Source organism: Equus asinus, chromosome 28 (assembly GCF_041296235.1).
Source record: "Equus asinus isolate D_3611 breed Donkey chromosome 28, EquAss-T2T_v2, whole genome shotgun sequence".
Taxonomy (NCBI): domain Eukaryota; kingdom Metazoa; phylum Chordata; class Mammalia; order Perissodactyla; family Equidae; genus Equus; species Equus asinus.
Window position 1 is genome coordinate 51192212 of NC_091817.1, and position 25301 is coordinate 51217512.

At 54.4% G+C, this 25301-nt stretch overlaps 2 protein-coding genes across 3 annotated transcripts; one reads left to right on the plus strand and one right to left on the minus strand.

The window, feature by feature from the left end:
- Window positions 1–702: 702 nt before the first annotated feature.
- DEF8 (differentially expressed in FDCP 8 homolog) lies at window positions 703–16479 on the plus strand. Of its 2 annotated transcripts, XM_014836522.3 has the most exons (13): window positions 703–881; window positions 1019–1217; window positions 5175–5308; window positions 6086–6183; window positions 7505–7654; window positions 8586–8727; window positions 10060–10224; window positions 10787–10914; window positions 11091–11204; window positions 12108–12188; window positions 12945–13085; window positions 13232–13341; window positions 14473–16479. In XM_014836522.3, exons 2-13 carry the CDS (start codon window positions 1123–1125, stop codon window positions 14573–14575), a joined length of 1461 nt encoding a protein of 486 aa, XP_014692008.2. In that variant the 5' UTR covers window positions 703–881; window positions 1019–1122; the 3' UTR covers window positions 14576–16479. The 2 variants fall into 2 exon arrangements, with proteins under 2 accessions (XP_014692008.2, XP_014692007.2); XM_014836521.3 differs by lacking the exons at window positions 703–881; window positions 1019–1217 and adding an exon at window positions 3685–3792.
- Window positions 16480–20016: 3537 nt separating this feature from the next.
- Window positions 20017–22727, minus strand: CENPBD1 (Putative CENPB DNA-binding domain-containing protein 1). The gene has a single exon (XM_070500676.1). The coding sequence runs from the start codon at window positions 21804–21806 to the stop codon at window positions 20178–20180; it is 1629 nt and encodes a 542-aa protein (XP_070356777.1). The 5' UTR covers window positions 21807–22727; the 3' UTR covers window positions 20017–20177.
- Window positions 22728–25301: the final 2574 nt, after the last annotated feature.

The following is a 25301-nucleotide window of genomic DNA, read 5'->3' on the forward strand; positions in this document are numbered from 1 at the left end:
GAGCCAGCGTGTTTATAAACGGCCCCCACCCTCTCTCGTCTCCAGATCTCCCCTCTCACTTCTCCTTTCACCAAACTCCGGCCACACAGACCTGCTCTCTCTCTGCAGGGACACTGGGCTCTTTTGGTTCCTCAGGCCCTTTGCACTTGTGGTTTCCTTCTGGATGTTTTTTTCCCAGCTCTTCTGTGGTTCTCTCCTTCTTACCCTTTGGGTCTTGGCTTGAGGATGATGTCCTCCTCCCCTGACCTTGGTCACTACCCTGTGACCCTGTTTATTTCCTTTTCAGTGCTCATCACATCTCCTATTAATTTGCATCTTTGCTTATTGTCCATCTGGCTCCTTCAGGGCTGGGACCTTGTCCGTCTTCTCACCACTGCGGCCCAGCCTCAGCCAAGGCCTGGTGCAGCAGACACTGATTCAGCTTGACAACTGGCACTAACACAGGTTAATGGAGTGGGCCATCTGCCAGGTGGAAACTTCGTCCTCCCAGGGCCAGCCTCACTCGGGGACCCATCCCTTCGTCAGTCCGTGTAACTAAGCACCCACCGTGTCCAGGCACTGTGTCCAGGCCCTGAGGCAGTGAAGAAAGCAAACCAAAGCCTTGCCTGCAGCACTCAGTTTCCGTGGGGGGAGGGGGGCAGTGGAGACAGACAAGAAGTAAAAACGCACAAGACACAGGACATCAGGCAGGCACGAAAGTAATAGGACAGAGCAGCAACGTGGAACTGCAAAGCAGCTACTGCAGATGCCGGCTTCTCCAACGCTCGACCCCAGCCTCCACTGAGCAGCCCCCTAACCTCCCATGCCTCAGTTTCCTCCTCCATAAGATGGGGTAGAACGACAGCGTTTCGTCCCTCGCCAGTTGTGAAGGTCACGCAGCGGTGAGCGAGCACAAGCAGCTGCTACTTGCAACCTGATTCCCTCTTCCTTTTTTTTTTTGCTCTCCACCACTTTTTTTTTTTGTAAATTAACTAAGACCAATTTCTTGTTTAAGAGTTGTGGTTTCGATTCGAACCAGGACTTTTGTGATTCCGGAAAATCTGGGAAATGCAACCCCACGCCAAACCGTCTTGAACAGGCGGAGGAGGCGTCACCCCTTCCCAGGGCGCGGGGGCGGTTGCCATGAGCCTCCGGGCCGCGGGCGGCAGCAGCGGGCGGCGGCGGCCGACACTGGAGCGAGCGCGGCGGGGACGATGCAGCGGGCGCGGCGGCGGCAGGTGAGCGGCGGGCGGCCCGCGGGCCGGGGAGCGGGGGTCAGGGGGGCTGGTGCTCGGGGCCGCTTGGCCGCCACGCCCCGAGCTCGGGGGCCCCTTTCCCGCCGCGAACGCCAAGGGCGCAGGGGCCGAGGGACCCGCCGGAGGCGGGATTCAGACCGCCGGCTGGGACCCCGGCTGCCCGGTCCTCAAATGGGTGCAGGGGTTGTTGGTGACCTCAGCTGCCCCCCACCCGACTCGGGCAAGGTTTAGCACCCCAGATGGGAGTGGCCTCCCCAGGAGACACTGTCACCGCCTCGGGCTGTCAACCCTGCGCTGTCTGTGGGACCCATAAGGCCTGCGTGGACCCCTATGGCTTTCCCACCCTCCACGGATGCTGGGCCTCTCTGAGCCTCAGTCTCCTCATCTAGGAGACGGGCAGGCGTGGTGGGAGAGACCTGCCCCTAACCACATCCCCAGAGAGTATGCCTGTTGTTGTGGGTGAAGGTGGGGGAGCTATGTTTTGGAGTGGCCACTCTGCCGAGGCCTCAGGGGCAAGCAAGCCTTAACGGACAGTAACGCTGCCCCTGCTCCTGGAGGCCTCCTTCCAGGTGTGAGCAGATGGGATAAACCTTCTTCCCTGCCCCCTCCAGGGCGAATTCTTGTGGCCTCGGTGGCGGCTTGGGTGGTAACAGGACCTCTTGGTGGCCATGCCACAGGCAGGACATGGCGGGCTGGTTTGGTGCATCGGGAGCACATCTGAGCTTCAGGCCAGCACCCCTCCGTGCCCGCAACACCCTGGGCTTTATTCTGAGGTTTCCTTTAATTGCCAAGTCGTAGAATCCTCTCACCCATGAGAGGGGCGGTCTCTGGAGGAGGGCAGTGGGTGGAATAGTGAGTTTCCTTCCTTCTTGGTTTCCACCTTCCTGCCTGTTCCTCTCTGTGGTCAAGCCTGAGTTCTGGGTGCAGAGTTCTCTGTGAGGTGAACCTGGAGGGCTGCTGGGGTGGCTGTGTCCCTAGGCCCGTGTGTTTGGACATCAGGTGTCTGCCCTCGGCAGCCCCAAGGGAAATATAATTCTCCAACCTGGTAGGAGAGAAACTGAGGGGGAGAGAGGTCAAGTGAGCCCACTCGTTCATTCCTCCGTGGCCTCTGTGTCAGGCCTGGGGCTGGCAGCCCATAGAGAAGTGCATGAAGATGCTTCTTCCCGGGAGCTTGCAGACTGTAGGGGACCTGCTGCAAAGAGTGGCTCCTCTGGCCAGATTTTACAACGCTGGAAAGTTTCCAGGGAGAGACCCCTGGGAGTGGCTCCTGCGGTCCCTCAGCGCTGGGCCGGTTGTCAGGCAATGACAATGACAGTTGGGTCTCCAGCAGCTCTGGGCTTCACTGCCATATACAAGCACTTCGTGCTTCCACCCACCCTGAGAGGGAGGCGTTCTCCCCTAGGTATGGGCGAGAAATAGGGAGCTCATCGCTGGGAGAGCCAGAATTTAAATCAATCATAATTGATTCTTAATTATGATAGTAACAATGAAAATAATAAGTTGTAGCTGATATTTATTGGAGGCTTACTTTGTGCTGGCCAGGGTACTCAGAACTTCATGTGAACTAATCTTCACAATAACCCTACACAGTGGGTACTGTTATCATCCCCATTTGAAACACCAGAAATCGAAAGCAAAGAGAAGGTTAGGCCTTTGCCCAAGGTCACACAGCGAGGAGCTGACAGAGCTGGAATTTGAATAGGTCCAGTTCGTCTCACTACAAGGCTGTTGGGGTGTTCAGTCAGGATCTGTTTTGGCTGCAAGAGACAGAAATCCCTCACCCAATGACAGTTGTTTCAGCAGAAGTTTATTTCTGTCTCATTTGAATGAAGCATAGGGGTGTGCAGCTCAGGGCTCCGAGGTCACAACCGGAGGTGGCTGGTCCAGCTCCACCCATTATATCTGCATTCCAAGAGGCAGGAAGGGCTGCAAAGGGGCAGTCCCTCCTTTTTAAGAGCAGTTCCCAGAAGTCTCATGAGATCTTTCTGTTCACATCCCATTGGGCAGAATATAGTCATATGACCACATCTAGCTTCAAGGAGGTGGGAAATTATGTGATAAGCCAAAAATCAGAGTTCCACACTGTCAAAATAAAAACAGACCTGGACAGTCATTAAAACAGTAAAAACAGGTTTCATTCAGGACTACTGCAGTAGGGGAAAAGAGACCTCAGTGTAGAACTGAGCTCAGCTCCAAACACAGCACACGGGCAAGTGGGTGTTTATGCCAAGGTGCAGGGCGGGGTTGGGGGGTGGAAAATTGCTAGGAGGAAACATCGGGGGGAGGGGGATTCTGGCTAAATGGACTTAACAGGCTGCTTACTGAAGGCAGGCCAGGTGGGCAGACATCCCCTGGGGGATGGTGGGGGGTGAGGAACCCCATCAGATATGAGGGTGACCAGATAGCAGGGTGGGGGTCTCTTGCTAAACCGACGTAGCAGGGTTCTTGCTAAAACTGGATTTTACAAGGACGGACACAGAAGGGCCTCAGAGGAGGTTCAGGACCTGGCTGCAGTCTGGTTGAGCAAAGAATCTCTGTCACTACTTGCGAAGAAGGGGTGAGTGAGTCCTGGAACTGCTGGATCTGCACTCTGCGTGCGTCCTGGGACACTGGCACCTGCCATCTGGGGAGGGGAGGCGCTGGGCAGCAGGGACTGAGCACCCTGGTGAGCTGCCCAGAGCCATCAGGTCAGGAGAGAGAGGGGGACTGGAGCCCATGGCACCTGTGTCCTCCTGTTTTGACCCAGAGGCAGCCAGTCATTGGGTGCTGGGCTCTGCCAGACTGGAACTCCCAGCCCACATGCGCACCACAGAAGCCAAACAGGCAGGACAGCTCCCACTGGGGGTGTGGGAGTTCCTGACCCAGGGTGGAGGTGGGGTGACCCTGGGCAGGGCTGCCCCGTCTGGGCTCAGTTCTCTTTCTTTTGCATGAGGGGTGCCGATAGGAGTCACAGGGTTGTCTTCTAGAATTACAAATTATTTCAGGCTGTAAACAGGTATAGAGAAAGCATGATCAACACCCAGGCTTACCATAGAGCTTTAAAAAAAAATCTCTGACTTCCTGTGAACTCATCTCCTCTGCCCTGGAGGCAGAGAAGCTGAGGAACGTGGCCCAGCTGGTCAAGTAGGGGGACCTGGGATGTTAACCCTCCTGTCAGGAGGCATCGGCCCAGTGTATTCTGCAGTTTGCTGACCCCCCCAGGGAGGGGAAAGGAGGCGCTTCCTGCCTGGATCCAGGGATCCCGAGGTGTGGGGCCTGCGCACTGACTCCTGAGGCACTGACTCACATGGGGCATTGGTGGGAACCCAGGCAGTGGGGTGCCGGCCTGGCCTACGTGATGATTAAATAGCATTCGTGGATGCTTCTGGCAGGGATCTGGAGCTCCATGGGGCTCCAGGAAGAGGGCCCTGCCCAGGGCCACACTGTAGGCCTGGGCCCTGGCATCAGATCGAGTGTTCAGCACTGTGCCCTCTGATGGTCGTCACTGATGTTCTGCTCAGGGGCTGTGGTTTTGGGGTGCTCTCACGGGAAAGGAGCCCTCAGGTCAGGGTCCTGGGTGGTGTGTCTCATGGGAGCAAGGGAGCTGTTCCTCCTCAGTGGACAGTGAGGGTGTGGCTGGAATGGTGCCAAGGGAGCCAGTGCTGGGAGGAGGGGGGGGTCCTTTCCCCAAGAACAAGTCCCTCTCCTAGTCCTGCTTGTGTCATCTGCACGACGGGGGTGGGTTGGATGTCACTGCTGTCACTGAGGGGACACTACCAGTGGGGGCCTGGGCGAGGGGGCTGAGCTGGTTTGGCAGGGTGAGGATGGAGGCTGTGGTGTGGCAGTGTTCCACCCAGCACCTCCCAGGGAGGTGAAAGAGGCCCGGTGTCACCTCTGCAACCCCTGGAACTCAGCAAGCCTGGGGGCTGGATGCTCATCTCTGCCCCTGCCCTCCCGCAGGTGGGATGCTATGGAATATGATGAGAAGCTGGCCCGGTTCCGGCAGGCCCACCTCAACCCCTTCAACAAGCAGCTTGGGCCGAGGCAGCATGAGCAGGGGGCTGGCGAGGAGGCCCTGGACGTCGCTTCTGAAGGTGGGCGCTGGGGGTAGGCCTGCGTGGGCAGCCCACCCCCTCCCATGCACCCCCCCAAACCCCCCTCCCTGGCTCCTCCAGTGGAGCATGTTGGCCGCCCCCTCCCACAGCTGCCCTCTCCCAGCTCCTCCAGTGGAGCGTGGTGGCTGCTTCCTTTTCTCCACAGCACAGACCCGTTTCCACCTGTTCTATAGTTTGCTTCTGTTCCTGCATTAGAGTGGACACTGCTGAGAGCAGGGATTTGTGACCATGTCATTGCTGCTGTGTCCCGGGCCCAGCACACACCAGTGCTCACCCACCTTTGGGGGGGGTGCTCAGAGCTGATTGTGGTGGGTGAGGGGTTAGCTGATGGCCTGTATGAAGGCCCGCTCCTCTGGGGGTTAGGGGGTATGAGCTCCAAGACAGCAGAGTCCACAGGGGTACTCGGGCCCGGGGGCTGTGCAGGGCGGGCTTGGAGTCCACACAGGGCTTAGGAGTTCTGGTGTGTAGCCTCTGGGGGCCTTTCTTGAAGCCATATTCTCATACACGAGGTGTGTGCCTTAGAAGCAGGTGTTTCTGTAGTGCTGGTCTGTGGACCTCTTCTCGCACCGTCGGGGTCCTTCCTCCTCATCCTTTTGAATGGCTCTCTCCTGTCTGCACAAGGATATGGGTCCCTCTGCAGATGCAAACAGGGGAGATGCCAGGGCAGGGCCAGGCTCCCCGCTCCCCGGGAGCCCTTCCACTCCTAGCCGCCCCAGCTCCTCTTCTCTCTCTGCCCTCCACACCGGCGCCCTCCAGAGGCCCCGCCGCAGCTGCGCCCTGGGGAGCCGGAGTTCCGCTGCACTGAGCGCGTGATGGATCTCGGTCTGTCTGAGGACCACTTCTCCCGCCCCGTGGTAAGATTTGAGGTCTGGGGGAAGGGACTGGGTGAACCACCAAGGCGTGAGGAGCCAGCCATCTCCTTGTCAGCCCACCCTCGGGCAGCGGGGCCACGTGGACCTCAGCTGGGGCTCCTGGGCCTGAACTCTGAGGCCACAGGACACCTGACTCCCACCCCCAAAACCTGTTTGGGGGCCGTGGAGACAGGCTAGACGTGGGGTCAGGGACCCTGGGCTGCTGTTCTCGTGTAGGCCGTTCCTCTCCACTGCGCTCCACACGCCTGTGAAGCAAATGTGAGGGCTGAGTCCATCTGGGGTCCTAGGGAATCCTGCAGACAAGCCGCAGGTGAGGGCGAGGGAGGGCGAGAGGGGAGCCCCCACCCACCTCCCACCACCCTCTCAGCTCGGTGGCCACTCCTGTCTGTTCCATATTTCGTTCCACAGAAAACTTTTGTTTTTTTAAATAAAAGAGCTCTAATGATTTTTTTTTTAAAAGTTTGGAAATCTTTTAGTTTTATCCAAACCATCCCCAACTTTTATTTGAGAGGAACATTATAGTAACATTCAAATGTAACTAAAAAAAGGTTCACCCAGAAGCCCCCGTTCTAATTTATTTTCATTTTGTATGTGGCCTTTAAGCTTTGCTGGTACAGATAGCTATTTCATTTATGAATCTTTATTACGACACTTTGAGCCCCTCCTGTGGCCCATGCACTGAGCCCCAAGAGGGTCGTCGCCTGCTCTTTGCCTGGTCTCCCGGAGCCTGGTGTGTCACAGGGGAGGGTGGCCCCAAGGGCTCCCAGCCGAGACCTGAGCCTGTCTTCCTTCCCCAGCGCGGCAGTGTCCTGAGTCCAGGGGCCTTCCCAGCCTGGCCCGGGTCACTGTGAGGTGCTGGGGCTGGGGTAGGTAGGTGCCTGCGGCATCTCTGGGCTTGGTGATTAAGCTGGAGGCCACTTCCTCTTCTTCACAACAGGCCTTCATGACAGTGTCATTTCCCCAGTTTTCATCCCAAAGGAAGTTCTGCAGAAGTAAGCAAAATAGCATAGTCAGAAAAGCAATAGGACTTCTCAAAGAAGGAAGTTGTGTTTTGAAAAACATCCTGAATTAGGTCTTCCGAGGCCTGTGGTAGACACGTCCAGCCGAGGGCCGGGCAGTGGGGGGGCTCCTACCGTGCTGCTCACTCTCTTGGGCTTCCAGCAAGTTCTCAGCCCCCTCAGGCTTCAGTTTCCCTCTCTGGGCAAGTGAAGAGGGGGAGTGCTCCTCTGGGTGTCTGTGAGGATGGGCCTGGCCTCCACTGGGAGAGCATCTGACCATCGTCCGCGCCTTCCCCCCCGGGCAGGGTCTGTTCCTGGCCTCTGACCTCCAGCAGCTGCGGCAGGCGATTGAGGAGTGCAAGCAGGTGATCCTGGAGCTCCCTGAGCACTCCGAGAAGCAGAAGGACGCCGTGGTGAGGCTCATCCACCTCCGGCTGAAGCTGCAGGAGCTGAAGGTGGGCGCTGGGCCCAACATGGAGGCACTGGAGCTGAGCTGGAGGCCACGGCAGCTTCTGGCTCCTTCCCAGGGGCTCAGTCTGCCTCCAGGTGCTGAGGGGCTGAGATAGGAGGCCCCCCAGAAAGGCAGGGAGAGAGAGAGAGACGGGCCCTCACCCACGTGCAGGGATTTCTCTATTAGTTTGATCTCGAGTGGGCGCCCTGGGTCACGTGCCCTCCCACTGGAGCATGTGGGGGAGGTGAGTCCCACCTTGAACCACATGACCAGAGTTGGGGATGGTTTCCTGAAGGTGACAACAGAAGGGGTAATGGATCCTGGAGGCCAGACCCACAGGTGTCCACAATGCCATTCTTGAGTCTGTGCACTCTTTGGCTTGTCTGCACGGTGTCCCTACTCTGATTCAGGAGTCCCTGGGAATTTAGAATGTGGAATATTCATTAGGATCTAGCTAAGGCTGTGGTAGAAAAGACATCCCAAAACACAGTGGCTTAAAGGAATTATACGTACAATTTTACTCATGTAGAAATCCCACAGGTGGTCTCATACGGCAGCTAGTGGTGTTGGGGACCCAAGGTCTTCCTTTTTATTGCTCTGCCTGTCCCTGGGGGAGTCCTGGATGGTCCCACACCACATCTGGGTCTGTACTCAGCCAGCAGAAAACAGGTGGGAAGGGCAGACAAAGCCGGGTCATTCTTGCTCATGTGCCCTTGGCTCCAACTTAGTCCTAGGGGAGCCTGGGTACAAGGGATGCTGGGAAAGGGGGTCTGTAATCGGGTGGTCCGGGTGATCACTGGGGAGCTGCTAAAGGGAAAAGCAGGTGTGACATTGGCGGAAACTCACAATCTCTGCTACAAATGGTGCCTGGAAGAAAAGCTACAGGGCTTGAGTGCAGTCGGCTCCCTGAGACCCTTCCCTGGGCCTCTCTCCAGGACCCCAGCGATGAGGAGCCCAACATCCGAGTCCTCCTCGAGCACCGCTTCTACAAGGAGAAGAGCAAGAGCGTCAAGCAGGCCTGTGACAAATGTAACACCATCATCTGGGGGCTCATCCAGACCTGGTATACCTGCACAGGTGGGCCGAGACCCAGACCTGCTCCTGCTGGGCGGGCACTCCGGGTCCGCAGGGCAGGGCTGAGGCTTCGCAGCCCAGGGCTGTGTCAGGTGAATTCATTCTCTCCAGAGTACTCACTGTTTACTGAGCCCTGCGGCACGCTGGGACACATGGACGTAAGACCCAAACTCCTGCCTTGACCCTGCTTGTGTCCACATCTGCCCCTTCCGTATGGCAGCCACTAGCCACACATGGCTATTGAAACTTAACTTTAAATTAATTAAGGTAAATAACTATTTAGTTCCTCAGTTGTACTAGCCATATTACAAGTGCTCGTTAGTCACCTGAGGCTGGTGGCTACCATATTGGACAGTGCAGAGAGAACATCTCCATCAGTGCCCAAAATTCCATTGGGTGGTGCTGTTCTGGATGAAAAATCAAATAAGTGACTGACAGGGTATGTTAGACAATATAGTACAGTGAAGAAAGATAAGGAAAGGGGACCAGCATGTGTTAAGGAGTGGGATGGGTGCAACTTTAGGGTGGAATGAAAAGGCATCCTGTGACATTTAAGCAAAAACTTGGAGGTCAGGGAGCAAGCCAGGAGTATATCTGGGGAGGAATGTTTCTGTGGGGCAGCTGTCCCTGCAAAGTTCCTGTGGTCGGCGTGTGTCCAGTGTGTTCAAGGAGGAGCAGAGTGTGGCTGGAGCACCATGTCTGAGAGGAGGCATGGTAGGGTGGGCTCAGGGTGGCCAGGGGATTTTCTCTAAGCACACTGGCAGCCATGGGTGGTGCTGGCGTACTCAGGTCTTAGCGGGATCACTCTGGCTGCTGAGCTGAGCATGGACTGAAGGAGGAGGATGGCAGCAGACTGATCAGGGTGGGGCGGTTGAGCGTGAGAAGTGGCCACGGGCAGCACTAGCTGAACGGCTGGAAACAGGGTGTAAGAGAGAGGAGTCGGGGCGCCTCACCATTTTAGTCTTTAGCAGGTGGAAAGGGGGAGTCGCTGAAATCCCAGATGGGAAGACTGTGCATGGGGGTGGGTTTGGTAAAGGAAGAGCTGGGGTTCCATTTAGACAGCTTGGGTTTGATGCCTCTTAGGCGTCAAGGTCGGAATGGCAGGTGGTGGCCCCTGGATTTGAGTCTGGAGTTGAGGGGCAAGGTCTCAAGGCTCCAGGGATGGAGACTGAGGGGATCTTTGAATTCTGGGACCTGCAGTGGTACCTGGAGAAGCCGTGGGATTGATCTGGGCACAAAGTAGAGCCCCCTTGGCGATCCTGGCAGCTGAAGGTAGGCCTCCGCTGCAGGATACCCCCCACTTCTAAGAGGCTCATTGTTGCCCCGTGTCCCCAGGGTGCTATTACCGCTGTCACAGCAAGTGCTTGAACCTCATCTCCAAGCCCTGTGTGCGCTCCAAAGTCAGCCACCAAGCCGAGTACGAGCTGAACATCTGCCCCGAGACGGGGCTGGACAGCCAGGATTACCGCTGCGCGGAGTGTCGGGCGCCCATCTCACTGCGTGAGTGCGGCGGGCGGACAGGGTGCGGGGGCCCCGGGAGCTGTTCTGAGCAGTGTGGACGGCCAGCGGCCTGCTCTCCTCGGGAAGCGGCAAGGGGCCACCACGGGCACCTTGTCACTTCCCACCCAAGCAGCCTGAGGTTCCAGCCCAGGTCACCTGAAAGTACTGCAGTGCTGGGCCTGCACCCTGCCTTCTGTGTGTGGCCCCTTGTCACAGAAAGCCCATGTAGGCGGGGCTAAGAAAACTACACAGTGTCACGCACGTGCCCGTCAGGCCGTCTTCCTAGAGATTTACTAACGTTCATTTGTGGGGTCCCCTCAGCGGCCCCATGGCAGGGGTCCTGTTATTGTCCCATTTTACTGATGAGAAAACTGAGAGCAGCGAGAGGCCCTGGCCCGAGGTCTCGAGGCTGAGAAGAGGATGAGTCGGGTCTGGAGGGTGGTACCCCGCCCAGCTGGCTCTTTAAGTGAGAGCCTTGGGTGCGGCGGGGCAAGGGGCCACGCACCACGTGGCGCGGACCCTGAAGGCAGCCCCCACTTTGTAACGACCCGCCCCTCCGCAGGGGGCGTGCCCAGCGAGGCCCGGCAGTGCGACTACACCGGCCAGTACTACTGCAGCCACTGCCACTGGAACGACCTGGCCATCATCCCGGCGCGCGTGGTGCACAACTGGGACTTCGAGCCGCGCAAGGTGAAGGGGGCAGAGCTGTGCGCCGCCTGGGGGGCGGGGGGTGGATTGGGGTGGGAGGGGGTGTGGCCCGAGGAGGGAGACCCATGCGCAGGCTAGGCGGGATTGGGGAGGAAGGCATATGCGTGGCTCTCCTGGGGGGTGCAGTGCTGGAGGCGCTGCTCCGTCATGCCCCCCAGGTGTCCCGCTGCAGCATGCGCTACCTGGCGCTGATGGTTTCGCGGCCGGTGCTCAGGCTCCGGGAGATCAACCCTCTGCTGTTCAACTACGTGGAGGAGCTGGTGGAGATCCGGGTGAGCCTAGGCTGGCGCGAGGTGGGGGCGGACACGGCCCAGCCCGGGCGTCTGGGAGCCGAGCACAGAGATCACTTGCTTAGGTTTAGCGGGACTCCTCGGCTGTCCTTTGGGTTAAAGACTGTGCCCTGTCTGGGGCATATCCAGTCACAATCTGATGCTAGGCCCAGAGGTAATTTGAAATTTTCTAGTCGCCAGATTAAAAACTTAAAAAGAAGCAGGTGAAGTTAATTTTAATAATATATTTTACTTAATATATCCAAAAGATTATTTCCATGTAATCAGTATGCAACATTATTTAGGTATATTACATTCCTTTTCTTTTGTACTATGTCTTTGAATTCTCGTGCGTATCCTACACTAAGAGCAGTCTCACTTCAGCCCAGCCACATTTGCATGCTCGGCAGCTACAGTGGCTGATGGCCACTCTGCCAGGTCCACAGGAGGGTGGGGCGGGGGGCAGTGTCTCAGGTGAGGTGGTGAGAAGGGGTTGGTTCCACTTAAAGGGGAGGAGACCGAGGCATTGCCAAGGCCACTTGGGCTGTGGAGGGAAATAGGATTTGACTGGGAAGCCTGGGTCGGTGCTCAGCTGCAGCCCCATGCTGGCCCCGAGGCTGCTGCTGTGCATGTGTGGGTGGGCTGGAGTAGGTGACTGAGGTTGAATGAATGTTTGAGGTCCTGCCTGGCCTGGAAGCTGTGGTTTTCACTTGGGCTGGGCTGAAGCACTCAGATCTGGGACCGTCCTGGGGGCCGTGAAGGCCCTTCCTGTTCCCGGCTCACCCAGAGTGCAAGGTGGGATGACTCCTACAAAGCCAGTGCAGGGCCAGCCCCCTCAGCCACGAGTTGGGGCAGTGGCCCAGCCCCTGCCCTGGTGAGGACACCGACCTGTCCCTTTGTCCACAGAAGCTGCGCCAGGACATCCTGCTCATGAAGCCTTACTTCATCACTTGTAAGGAGGCCATGGAAGCACGCCTGCTCCTGCAGGTCAGACCACAGAGGGCCTGGCCCATGGTGGGGCAGGGAGTCCTTGGGGAGGGCAGATGGAAGACAGCCAGGGTGATGAGCACATGTCATGCTCAGGTCTTCCTCGGATGGCTTGGTGGCTTGTGTGTGTTGTGTCTGTAGCAGAGGGGCCCCTGGCTCTGCTCTGGGTCTGTAATAGGCAAACAGGTGTTCTGCCCACTGAAGTTCTCTGATTACATCACTGGGGGAAGCGCTGAGGGCAGGTACCATCTCTGCAGCCTTTCCATGCGTCCCGTGGAGTGGGCCTGGCGCAGGCCTGCCAGGCAGGGTTGGCCACAAAACTCTTTTCAAGGGTCACCTGTTTATTTGTTCAACAAGAATTCAGAGTGCCTGCTGTGGGCAGACTCTTGTCTAGGTGCTGGGCAGCAGTAACAGCAAGAATCCTTGCTCTCACCTCAGAGAGCACCCTTCAGGTGGGGAGGACAAGAATGAGCAGCAGTGCGTCGGAGGGCGGCGAGGGCTGGACGCAAGACAAAGCAGGGAAGCGGGTGGGGAATGTTGGGTGGTAACGGGGTCAGGACCGGGAGGAGGTGTGGCGTGCGGGCAGAGGTGCGCTGTGCCGGGTGCCTCGGGAGCAGGCATGGCTGGAGGGGCCGTATGGGGCCCAGATGCCACAGCAGCTGAAGCCTGTTCTTCCAGGAGAGCCCAGGCCCTGGGAGGGTGGGCAGGGAGGGGCCCTCACCCAGTGCTTGGGGTCACGGCTGCTGGGACCCGCAGCTCCAGGACCGGCAGCATTTTGTGGAGAACGATGAGATGTACTCCGTCCAGGACCTGCTGGACGCGCACACAGGCCGCCTCGGCTGCTCGCTCACTGAGACCCACACGCTCTTCGCCAAGCACATCAAGCTGGACTGTGAGGTGGGCCCCCGCCTCGGACCACGGGGCATCTCTCTCTGCTCCCAGTCCCAAGGGCGGGGAGGGCAGGAGAGCAGCTCGGCCTGGTGTGACCCTGGCCCCGGTGCCCTTCGGGCAGGCCTGACCTTCCCCTGCACTGTTGCCCCCAGCGGTGCCAGGCCAAGGGCTTCGTGTGTGAGCTCTGCAGAGAGGGTGACGTGCTCTTCCCCTTCGACAGCCACACGTCCGTGTGCACCGACTGCTCTGCTGTCTTCCACAGGTGGGTGTGGCCCGACCCCCCTCAGGCCAGGTGCCTGGGCACCCCACCAGTGGGAGCCTGTGCTGCTGCCCTGCAGTGAGGGGGAGGGGAGGCAGGAGGGACTTGGAGGCTGGTCTCTGCTGCCTGATTTCAAAGCCCTTTGCCTTGATCCTGACGTATGGACTTCGCCCTGATACGTGTGACTAAGTTGAAAGTTCCACTGGGAACGAGAACCTATGGGGTAGGGAGGGGGTGCTGCAGCCAGACCCCGGGTGTGGGCACAGCGTCCGACCTGCTCCCCTTCTCCAGCGGGACTGAGGTTCTCTCGGGTTATATAGGCCAGAGGTTCCTCAGCTCTGGGCCCTGGCACCCTTGGTGTCTCAGAGACTTTTTCAGACATCCCTAGGCCAAAAGAAATACCTGACGTTTTTGTTTGTTAAGTACTTAGGTTCAAACAACTCAAGCATTTATGTCCCAAAGACTTAGTGGATGTTTGGAAAAATAATACACATAAGTTAGAAGAAAAACATTTTAATTCTTTAATAAGCACAATTACTAATGACATGTACGTGCCTGCTGGGCCCTGCATGATTTCTCACACTGGATTCAGATGGGACACCACCACCCCCATTCCTATCCACACTTATGTTTGCCTGGCACTTGCTGTTTGTCGTAGCTTTGCAGAGCTGTCACAGAGAGGGCTGTGGCAAAAACTAATGTTGAAACTGTGAACTCCTTTGAGCGAGCAGTTTGCATGGTGTCTGACAGAGGACAAGTATTTTTCTGCCGTTCAGAAGTTTAAACCAGCCCACAGGACCCTGTGTAGCTCCACGGTGCCCGGTGATGAGGACAGGTGGGGAAGTCGAGTCACTAAGAGCTCTGAGCAGAAGCTTCCTTGTCAGGTGGTAATGAGGTGATAGGTGTGGACCCCTCAGGAGTGGGCTATACCAAGGTACTGGGTCACAGCCCTGGCAGGCACACCTGGGCGCAGACCCCGCTTCTGCCCTTTGGGAGAAACTGTGCCTCAGTTTCCCTGTCTGTAGAGGGGGCTATTGGGACCTGACATGGGAAGCTTGTAAAGACTCAGTGGTAGAATTTTACATGCAGAGAGCCGTGCCCTGTCCAGGGCTGACCCTATATCCCTGCCCCTAGGGACTGCTACTACGACAACTCCACCACGTGCCCCAAGTGTGCCCGGCTCACCTTGCGCAAGCAGTCGCTCTTCCAGGACCCTGCTCCAGACGTGGACGCCTAGAGCCACGGGCACCCTTCCCCCCCGTCTGGCACCCACCCTGCTGGTCATTGCCAAAGTCAAGGTGTTTCTTGTGCTCTGGAGACCCCGAGGGTGCATGCCCTGGACCTCTCCCCACTGCTGGGCCAGAGAGGTGTGAGTGGTGACACAAGGACCTTCACCCCAGGTGCTCGCAGGGACTTGGGGTGGCTGCACCTGCCTGTTTCCTGGGTGCACTGCTGTGAGGGGGATGTGGCCCCTCCCACTGCAGGGCTCCACAGGCAGGGGAGTGCCTCCCCTCTGGGAGAGAGCCCCCGACACCTGTGGGGCCAAGGCTGCTGCTGCAGCTTCCCGCCCTGAAAACGCTGGAGGGCTTTGGGGGAGTGGCCGACCAGACGGAGGATGCCGGCTGTGCACACCATGCCTTGGCCTGAGTTTCGTCCGCTGTGGATGGTTTCGGTTCTGCCTGGAGGCTCCCATCCCCCCAGCCCCTTGTGTCTTTGAGGTCTTAGAATTGTCCCTGGCTGGGGCTGTTCACTACTGCCTCCTGAGGCTCTTTTCCTCTGGGTCATCCTCCAGCAGGGTCAGTCCAGGGGTTACTGGCTCCTTCTATCAACATGGAGGGAAGGGGGCCGTGGAGCCACTCCTCCTGCCTGGGCCCAGCCCCACGTGCCCTGGTGCTCTGAGCTGGGTGGATGGGGGTCCAGCCTGAGGAGGCTGTCCCACTTCCAGATGTGGAGCAGGGACTGTGCCCCCGGGGGAGGTTCCAGGTTAGGCAAGAGGTTGGTTGCAGCGGGCCTGGGTGGCATTTCTCGGGACCAAATTTACCCCTGCGGGGCTCCATCCTGTGCCTGTGGGGGGCTGCAGGTGGCTCAGAAACCGCCAGCCAGGGGCCTTTTGTTTGGGGGCCTGAGGTTGGCACTGGGGAAATTTGCTCGAGGGAGCTCCAGAGGAAGCCTGGGTGTGGGGTGTGTGAGGTCTCGCGCCCCCGCAGAGGAAGGGACCGCTGGACGGAGAATGAGACCCACAGCTCTCCAGCAGGGACCACAGTCGGCCTCAGCGTTTGCAGGGCGCTTCATGCTGTGGAGACCCTGCCATCGAAGGGAAGGCCCTTGGGAAGAGGATGTTTCAGGACACAGCTTCCCCGTCTTTCCTGTCCTCCTCCTCGCCCTAGACTGTGCTCGGGTGCCGGTGCATGTGGTTGACACACACAGGTGGTGGGTGGCGGGCAGAGAACGTAGCTGCTTGGATATCCATCACCTCTGACTGGGAAGCCAAGAAGAGATGCCTCGGCCAGCAGAAAGGCCAGCTTAGCTTGCTGGCGATGTGAGGGGTGGATGGAGACAGCGTCACCTCTTCTCGCCCCTCGGCACCATCAGGACCACCCCACGTGGTGGCTTTGGGCAGTCCTCTCACTGTCTGTTCTGACCTGTGTCAGTGAGAAGGGGGCACTGGTGAGGTCAAGGTCAGCTCAACGGGTCCTCACTCTGCTTCCCTTCTGGGTCGAAGAGTGAGTCAAAGGCCAAATGCCCTTTTCTTACACCCCTAGATCTGCACATTTTTTGCCACAGCATCACATTTCTGTCCTAGCAATACTGGCCATTCCTGAATTTACTGTGTAATCAACATCGCATTGTTCTAGTTACAATCACTGTGTCATAGAAACATTAGTATGCTGGCATTTATCTGACAGAGTTGGCTCCCCCCCCCTTTTTTTAACTCCCCCCCATTACCTCCTCCCCACCTACCCCTTGTGGATGACAGTCTTTAAACAGAATCATGTGTCCATCTTTCTGAGTCCACAGCACAGTAGCAAGAACCCACCAAGGAACCAGTTTGCATCGCAAGCACCTCACAGAGGAGCAGCGAGGGACACCCAGCTGTACCAGTGCCGCAGCCGCTGTCTCATTAAATCGGTGTTCTCTAGACTCTGGTTGTGTGGTGAATGGGGGACAACGCAGGGTTTGAAGACACGCAAACTACTTGCAGGCTTGGGGAAAGCCCATAGCCTTCCCATCCAGTGGGACCAAATGTCATCTGGTTTGGGGAGAAGCACATATGTGGGTGTCCGACTGAGGCCTGTGTGTGCTCTGATACCTCTCGGCCTCCATTTCTTCTGTGAGAAGGTTGAAAATACACCTCGTGGGGGTTTCGGGTTCCAGGAAGCAATGAGCACTGAGGCTGGCATGCAGAGAATGCTGGATAAATAGAAGCTATGTCTGCTTTCCAGTGTCCTCAGTGCAAGGACTGTCTCATTAGCCCAAAGTAAGCAATGAGGAGCTGGCTGGTCATGCAAGTCACAGGTCCAGCTCCTGGGACCCACTAAAAGGGTCTGCACTGCAACTCAGGGCCATTCCTGTTATCCAAGTTACATTCAACCCATCGCATACGTACATTTGTCTGCAAAGAGATGATCCATGGTTTCGACCAGCATCTCAAAGGGGCTGTGACCCAAAAAGCGTCAGGAATCTGCTCTAGAAGGTGTCTATACATCATCCATATCCACTAGCAATCCAGATAGTTGACAGACTGCAACCGTGTGCCTGAGGAAACCAGAGAGCTCCACGGGGCATGTGTGCAAGGGTGGGAGGAAAGGCACGCAAGGGCTGTCTGGGGCCCAGGGCTGGCATGCTTGAGTGCAGGCCTCCAACTACAGATGACTAAAGCTGCACTTTGGATAGTAGATGGAGGGTGAAAACATAACCCCTCCATTTCAGGTTATGAAATAGTATTTTAACGTTTTTATTTTGACAAACTTAGATTTACAGAAATATTGCAAAAACATTCCCGTTTACCCATCTCCTTGATTCTCCAAATGTTAACATTTTGCCCCATTGCTGTATTCTTTCTCCACATACACACATTTTCTTTTTTCTGAAACATTTGACGGTAAGTTGCAGAGATGATGCCCTAGTGCCTCTAAATGCTTGTATTCCTTCCAAACAAGAACATTACAAGGCCACAGTGCAATCATCAACATCAGGAGATTAACACTGATGCAACACCATAAAACCTACAACAAACCTATTTAGATTTTTCCATTCAGTTGCCATGTCTCTTTAGCCTTCATTAATGTGGAAGGGTGCATGACATCAACATTTCTGAAAAGTGCAGGCTAATCATTGTGAAGAGTATCCTTCAATGTGAGTTTTCCTGATTGGATTCAGGCTTTGCACTTTTGGTGGGAATTCCACAGACGTGTTGCCATCTCCTTGGTGCATCGTGTGTTCCGTTCCTGGAGGTGTTGACTCTGATCCTCCTGTCTCCCGTGTCCTTTCGGCATGTTCCTGTCGTTCTTTGGGCACTCGCTTACTTTCTAGCATAGCAAGGTGTTGCAGCCTCTCTTGTGCTCTCCCAGTTGAGGCCCTGAAACCAAGGAGCCTAGCACCTTTCAGTGGAGAAGAGTAGTGAGTAAACAACAGCTGGTTGCTGGATGTGTGCACTGCTACCAGGCTGTCACTGCTTCTAGGTCCTTCCAACAGAGAGCTAGGAAACAGTCCCCCCTACACCTATTTCTGTCTATAAGCACATTAAAAACCATGAGTTCGCCCTGATACTTCCAGCTTCAAAACCACACCACAAGACTCACTCTTTACCTTTTTCATGTCTGCGATTCCCTTCCTTCACAGTGAGGAACCTGGCTCCATTATTCCTAATATATTTATTTGCCCAACCTTAGAATACACAGAAAGCACTGTGAGCACTGCTGACCTATGCCTCGGAAAAACAAGTCCACTAATGAGTTTAATATTACAGTTCCTTTTTGTCTGCAGTGTGAGGGCATACGGTCAGACGATGGTGTTCTAAATTTACTTGGGTGTTTCTCGCCCTTCATTGTGGGTGTGTAATTTATGTGAAATTGGGTTCCACTCATATATTCCATTTTATGTCTTATTTCCCTATCCTTTATTTGTGTGATATACTAACATGGTTCCAAAAGTCAGAACTTTACAAGAGATACACTCAGTCAAGTGTCACCCTGCCGAGCCCCATAGGTAACCAAGCTCTTTAGTCTCTGGTTTCACCTTCCTGTGTTTCTTTTTGCACAAATGAGTAAGATACATGTATATTTCGCTTCTCCTTCTTTCTTCCACAAAAGGTCACATACTATACTCTTGCGTGTTGCTTTTTTCAATTAATAGTACATCCTGGAAATGACTCCACGTCAGTTCATAGACTTTTTTCTCATTTTATTATTATTGTTATCATTGATGTCTGTATTCTATTCCAGGGTGTGGAGGTGCCATTTCATTTTCGACCACTCTACTATGTGTGAACATTTAGGATATCTCCTTGCTCTCGCAGTTACAAGCAAGACTGCAATGAATAATCTGTGCACATGGATTTTCTTTTTTTGGAGATGTAGCTTCAGGGTACAATCCTAAAAGTGGGATTGCTAAATCAAAAAGAGATCCATTTTTTATTAGTGTCTAATCCCCTCCATAAGGGTTGTGCCACTTTGCACTCCCCCAGCAATGTACAAGCACGCCTGTTACACCACAGCCTCAACAACAAAACGTGGAGTCATACTTTTTGATTATTAACCAGGCCGGTTAGTGAGAAATGGTATTTGTGTAGGCTTAATTTGCATCTCTCTGTACGAGCGAGGTTGAACTTATGTTTCAAGATCCAATTTACTTATGAATCATAGCTTTTGTCCACTTTATTAGATGTCTGGTATTTTTTCTTCTCAATCTTTGAGAGTTCCTCATGTATCAGGGGTATTAACTCATCTGTGAGATGCACTGTAGACATTTTCTTCCAGTTGTCAACTGCCTTTCACCTCATTTGTAGTGTTCTTCTCCATGGAAAAGTTTCGTTTTGTTACATTTTTATATGGTCAAACTGATTAATATTTTTTTATTTTGTCTGGATTTTGTCATAGAAAAGTTTCTCCCTACACCCAGGTCAAAGAGTCATTCACTCATGTGTTTTTGTAGTATTTGCATGGTTTCAATTTTTACATTTAGATCCCTGATCTCTTTATTTATTCTTGCGTATGCTGTGAGGTATGGATCTTATTTTACTTTTCTCCAAATGGTTAAGCAGTTGTCCTGCACCACTTAAAAAAAAAGGTCTGGGACCAGCCCAGTGGCATAATGGTTAGGTCCACATGCTCCACTTCAGTGGCCCAGGGTTTGTGGGTTCAGATCCCAGGCATGGACCTACACACTGCTCATCAAGCCACGCTGTGGTGGCATCCCATATACACAATAGAGGAAGACTGGCAACAGCTGTTAGCTCAGGGCCAATCTGTCTCACCAAAAAAACCCAGTCTATCCGCATGTATTTCTGGATTTTCTATTCCACAGGTCTACTACACTGCTTTAATTACAGAGGTTTTATAGTATGTTTTAATGTCCAAAAGGGCTAGTCTCAGTGTGGTTTTGCTTTCCTTAATGTTTTTCTGGGTATTCTTGCATGCAATCTTTTTAAACCACATATGTAAATAAAATTTTAATGACAAAACTTGATACTCTCGAGTTTCAAAATGCAAATCCCAGAAACAGGGTTTCCAGGGATGTTAAACATCTGGAAGCAGAGGGTCTGGCTGGGCCTCATCGCTGAGGTCATCTTGTTGCTTCTGGCTTTATTTTGGCTTTTGGTTACAACACTGAAAAATGGCCTAAGAGAGTTGCTTTGAGCGCCGCTTTTTCTCATTGTACAACTCCCTGTAGCAGTTGATTGCATCATTGATTGCTCTTGAAACTTTCAGTTTCCACTCATCATTAGGGCTGTTACTGGTAAGGACCTGCAAGCCAGCCTCGAAATGGGAGAAGGCAGCTGAGAGTTCTCCTGTGGTTAGTTGACGCAGGGCAGGTGGAGTATCCTCGCTGTCCTCCTCTCCCGCTGGCTCCTGTCCCAGCTGCATCAGCTCCTCATTTGAGAGATCTTCCTCATGAGACTGCAGCAACTGCTCCACATCACCTTCTACAACCTCCCCAAAAGCCACGTTCTTGGCAAGGTTAACAATGTTTTGTTGAAGCTGTGCAATGTTATCTGTTTGGGAAACACTCTGGAACTGAACACATTCAGGCCAAATCTTCTTCCACACACTGTTCATTGTTGCCGGTCTGAGCTCCTCCCAAGCTACTGCAATGTTGTCCACAGCATCCATGATGTTGTAGTTTCTCCAAAACTCCCTGATTATAGCTGTATCCTCCCCATCTGTTGCTTCTAGGATGTGCTCAAAAGTCCTTCTCAGGTACTGAGCTTTGAAGACAGAGGCCACACCTTGACTCATGGGCTGGACTGAGTCAGCTGTGCTGTCAGGAAGATATTCCACTCTTACATTATCAGACAGATCACTCAAATTTACTGGGTGGCATGGCGCATTGTCTAGGATGAGCAATGCTTTGTTGGTGAGATTATTTTGGGCACAGTATTTTTCAACAGCAGGGCAAAAAAAGTATGTGAACCATTCATGAAAGATGCTCCTGGTTGCCCAGGCCTTTCTATTTGAGCGCCAAATCACAGGCAAATTTGGCTTGGAGTACCCCTTCAGAGCCTTGGGGTTCTCTGAGTGGTACACCAGTAAGGGCTTCAACTTAAAGTCCCCAGCTGCGTTGCCACCAAGAAGCAGCATCAAGCGATCTTTGGATGACTTAAACCCTGGCTCAGCTTTCTCTTCCATGGAAATAAATGTTCCTTCAGGCATTCTCTTCCAATAAAGCCCTGTCTCGTCTACATTAAAAACTTGCTGGGGGGTGTACTCACCTTCTTGTATGATGCTTTTCAGCACTTCTGGATACCCGTCCTTGTGGCCAGGAGCTGTGCTGTTCATCTTGAAGTGGGGCAAACAATGGCGCTCCTTGAATCTCACAAACCACCCTTTACTGGCGCTGAACGTTTCTGTTCGAGAGCTTTCGCCTTTTTGACGCTGTAAGTCATCAAACAAACTCTTAGCCTTCTCCTGAATGATGGTGACACTCAGGGGCACATTTCGCTGGGTCTGGTCTTCAAGCCACACGTGCAACAATCGCTCCATGGTCTCCATGACTGCGCTCCGATGGCGAGTCAGCCGAGAGGCTCTCAAGGGAGTAGCTACTCGTGAACTCGCTTTGATTTTTTCTTTATTGTCTCGGATTGTGGCCACTGTAGAGACGGCAAGGCCTAAGGCCTTCGCGATTTCACTAAGCTTCTCACCTGCTTCAAATCGTCTCAACACTTGTAATTTTACATCAAGGGTAATTGCTTTCCGTTCCCTTTTGGCACTCGGAATGACCGCTGCACTGAGGCGCCTTTTCCCAGGCATCTTTGCTTCCAAAATGTAATAAAATCGCAGCAGTCTCGGGTGCAAGAAGTTCTGCGGCTACTCTGGGCTCCCTTGCTGAACTTGGGAAAGAGAAAAGAGAGCTGCAAGGAGGCACAGGCTGACGTCCCCAGAGACGCGGAACGGTCACCGTAGGCCTGCCCAGCCCCGCTGCCAAGATACAGGCTGGTTCATCCTCGACCCCAAGCCGGGCGGCAGGGACCCCTGGCGTCCATCAGTGTCCAAATTCCTGGACAGCACAGCTGCAGGTGTCTGTGATCCAGAGGACAAACAAACAAAAATCCGTGGAGGGGAACAATACTGCGTAGCATACACGATTCCTTCGTTCACGAAGGACCGAGGAGCAAGAGACCAGCCCGGAGACCGCAGAACCCAGCGCACGGGCAGCAGCGCGACGGCCCAGGAAGAGCAGCAGCCGCCGCCCCACTTTGTGACCCGCTGCCCATGGAGGACCCCGGAAACACGCGTCCTTGGGGAGGCCCGACTTAAAATAGGTCTAAAGGCGCTGGGTATCTTCCTACCCTTAACCTCAGTCGGTCGCTGTAATTTCTGCACTCAGCCGTCTGCGTAGGGCAAGGCTGCGCTCCTGTTCAGATTCTTAGAGAGTCAGGCGATAAAGTAGACACCTAAAGAGAGGTCCCCGAGCCGGCGCCGTACCTTTACTGCGCATGAGCCAGGCCTCCCCGAGCCCGCGGGGGCCGGCTTGAGGGTGTGGCGTCACTGTGGCCGGTTTGCCGCTACTTTGCGCGTGCGCGCGCCGAGGGGCGCGAGGCGCCGGCTGGTGGTGGCGGTCGGCAGCCGAGCGGTGGCCGGGTCGCTCGCAGTGCTGTGGCGATGCGGCGGTGGCCCAGGAGGCAGCAGGCTGGCCGGGACAGGCCTGAGGACCCTCGGAACAGTCCGGCAGGTGAGTGGGGAGGCGCTGCCCGTCGGTTCCAGGCGGCGGGGGCGGCGGCTGCGCGCAACGCTGCGGTGACGCCATCCGGGCGCGCGGGCTGGCGCGGGGGAGCGGAGAAGCGGGGCGGCTGTCCCTGCCCGGACGTGTCGTCCTCCGAACACCCTGCTCTTCCCCGGCGGCATCTGCCACCCTTTCCTCCGGAGGGCCCCGCTGCCTCTGCCGGCTCCGTTCGGGAGGCGAGCCGGTGCCGCCGGCCTCCTTGCTCCCGCCTCCAGAGAGCCCCACGGGAGCAGTTAGCGCTCGTGTTCCGCTCCGCTGCTAATTTACCGTGTCTTCTTGGGCGCCTCGCTCCGACCGCGAGCCCATGTCCTCCTGCGCTCAGCGGGGATATTACTTCTGCTTTAGTTGCTCCCCAACCAGGTATGGTTTCGGACGTGAACGAGTTTTGTGACCTGTTAGTGTCTCTTATTCGGCCGACATTCGTTGAGCCCAACTCTGGCGCTTTAATAACAGCTAATACTGCTTGAGGGCTTCCGTGCTGAGGACTATACCCGGATTGTTTCATTAAAGTCTTGTACCAGTCCTGCAGGTAGGCTCTGCTGTGAGCCTCTTTTATAGAAGGGAAATATAAGACCAAAGCTGGTCAGCAGCTGCTCTCACCTTGCAGTTCAGGTCCCTCCCGCCCTACTGCCTCCATTTTTCATGATTTTATTTTAGTTTATTTATTTATTTTTGTTTGAGGAAGATTAGCCCTGAGCTAACTACTGCCAGTCCTCCTCTTTTTACTGAGGAGGACCGGCCCTGAGCTAATATCTGTGCCCATCTTCCTCTACTCTATATGTGGGACGCCTGCCACAGCGTGGCTTGACGAGTGGTGCCACGTCCACACCCGGGATCCGAACCGGCAAACCCCGGGCCGCCTAGAAGTGGAACGTGAGGACTTAACTGTCCTGCCACCGGGCCGGTCTCCTACTGCCTTAATTTTTAAATACCTCTGTGTTATATGCTATTCTCTGGGTTAGGCGCTATGAATATTATTCCATATTTTGGAACAATGGCTGTATTTTTGTATTGATACATCCCAGGGGGCAGTGATCACGTTGACTTTTTTTTCCCTAATGCATTGATGTGGAGTTTTTGGATTTTGCTCCAAGAAAGGTGTCTTACTTTTCAGATAGAAGTGAAAGAGGAAGAAGGATTCTTTGGGTTTATTTTCTGTCTTGTCTTCAGGAATGAACTTTCCCCTTTCACATCTCTTCATTTTGGAGACGGTGCATGTCAGATTTAAGTTGTTTCTAGCAATATCAGTGAAAGCAGAGCCTTTCACCTGTAGCCACATGGCATCTCAGCATGGCAGGGGACTGTTCTGCTTGTTAATGTGTGGTGGAAGTGAGTAATTGACGGTACAGCACAGGTGTCCTGTGAGCCGCTGGACCTGCATGGACCTCGGTGGTTTTAGTGATGAAGGGAGGAAGTTCCTTTCCAGACTGAGTCATTCGCCTGTTGACAAACTGCCGGCCAGGGGACATGATGGTGAACAGGACAGGCGGGGGTTCTGCCCCGTGGACTGCTCTCCCTTGAGGACTTGCTGATTTGTAGGCTGAGTGGGGCATGCAAAGGCCAGAGAGGCAGTGGCAACCTACTTCATAGTTGAAAGATCTACCCTAACAGTGAGCACCCACCAAGGGAAGCTTATGTTCTAGAGGCTTCCATGCAGTCATTTGCTGGGAGCCATGGCTACATCATTTGATCGGCTGTTTGACGGGGTCCAGCCGATTAACGCCGAGGGGTGCAGGGTCGCCCCTTGGTGAAGAATAACCGGCCAGCCCCTCACACAGTTCTGAAACCTGTGCTGCTTCTAATTGCCCTTCATTCCTTTTCCTTTCTTAACCTCCAGTTTTCACTCCTTTGGGTGGCTGCTTGGGAGGCACTACGTCCCGGGAAAATTAAATATAGTAAGAGAATGTGACCACCTGCAGGTAACTTTCAAGATATTTTTCAGTTAATTAACGGAGGAACACACAGTCCCATTTGAGACAAGCAGAAAGGAATCCTGTCCAGATAAGATGTCGAATTAGGTTTATGGCCTCTATCTGGTTAATGTTTCCTTCTCCCTCCAGTTCTTTGTCTAAATATATATATGCATCGTCCAAGTTTGCTGGTTAATTGGATGATCAAGAAGTATCTATATATTATTCTTGACCTTCTGCTTTCTGTTAAAACGTTATAGAGGTCTTCTCCTAAAAGCAATAAATAATAAATAATTGATGAGTAGAAGGGCCGAGGGGTGCAGGGATGCCCCTCGGTGAAGAATGGCCGGCCGACACCCCTGATATTTTCTGAATTATATGCATGCTTTCTAGCAAGGTTATGTCTAACTTATTTCTTTTTTATTCTTGAAGATATATAGTTTAGCCTAGCTTTTCAGCCCTTTACTTTACTAACAAAATGATACTTTCTCCGGCAGCGTGCTTAAGGGACTGTTAGCTCCACAATCTAAAAGACAAAGGAATGCTTTCACCCCCTAAAGGGCGCAAAAATGTAAAGATGTTTAACTGCCCACTGAGAATGCAGATAGCCCT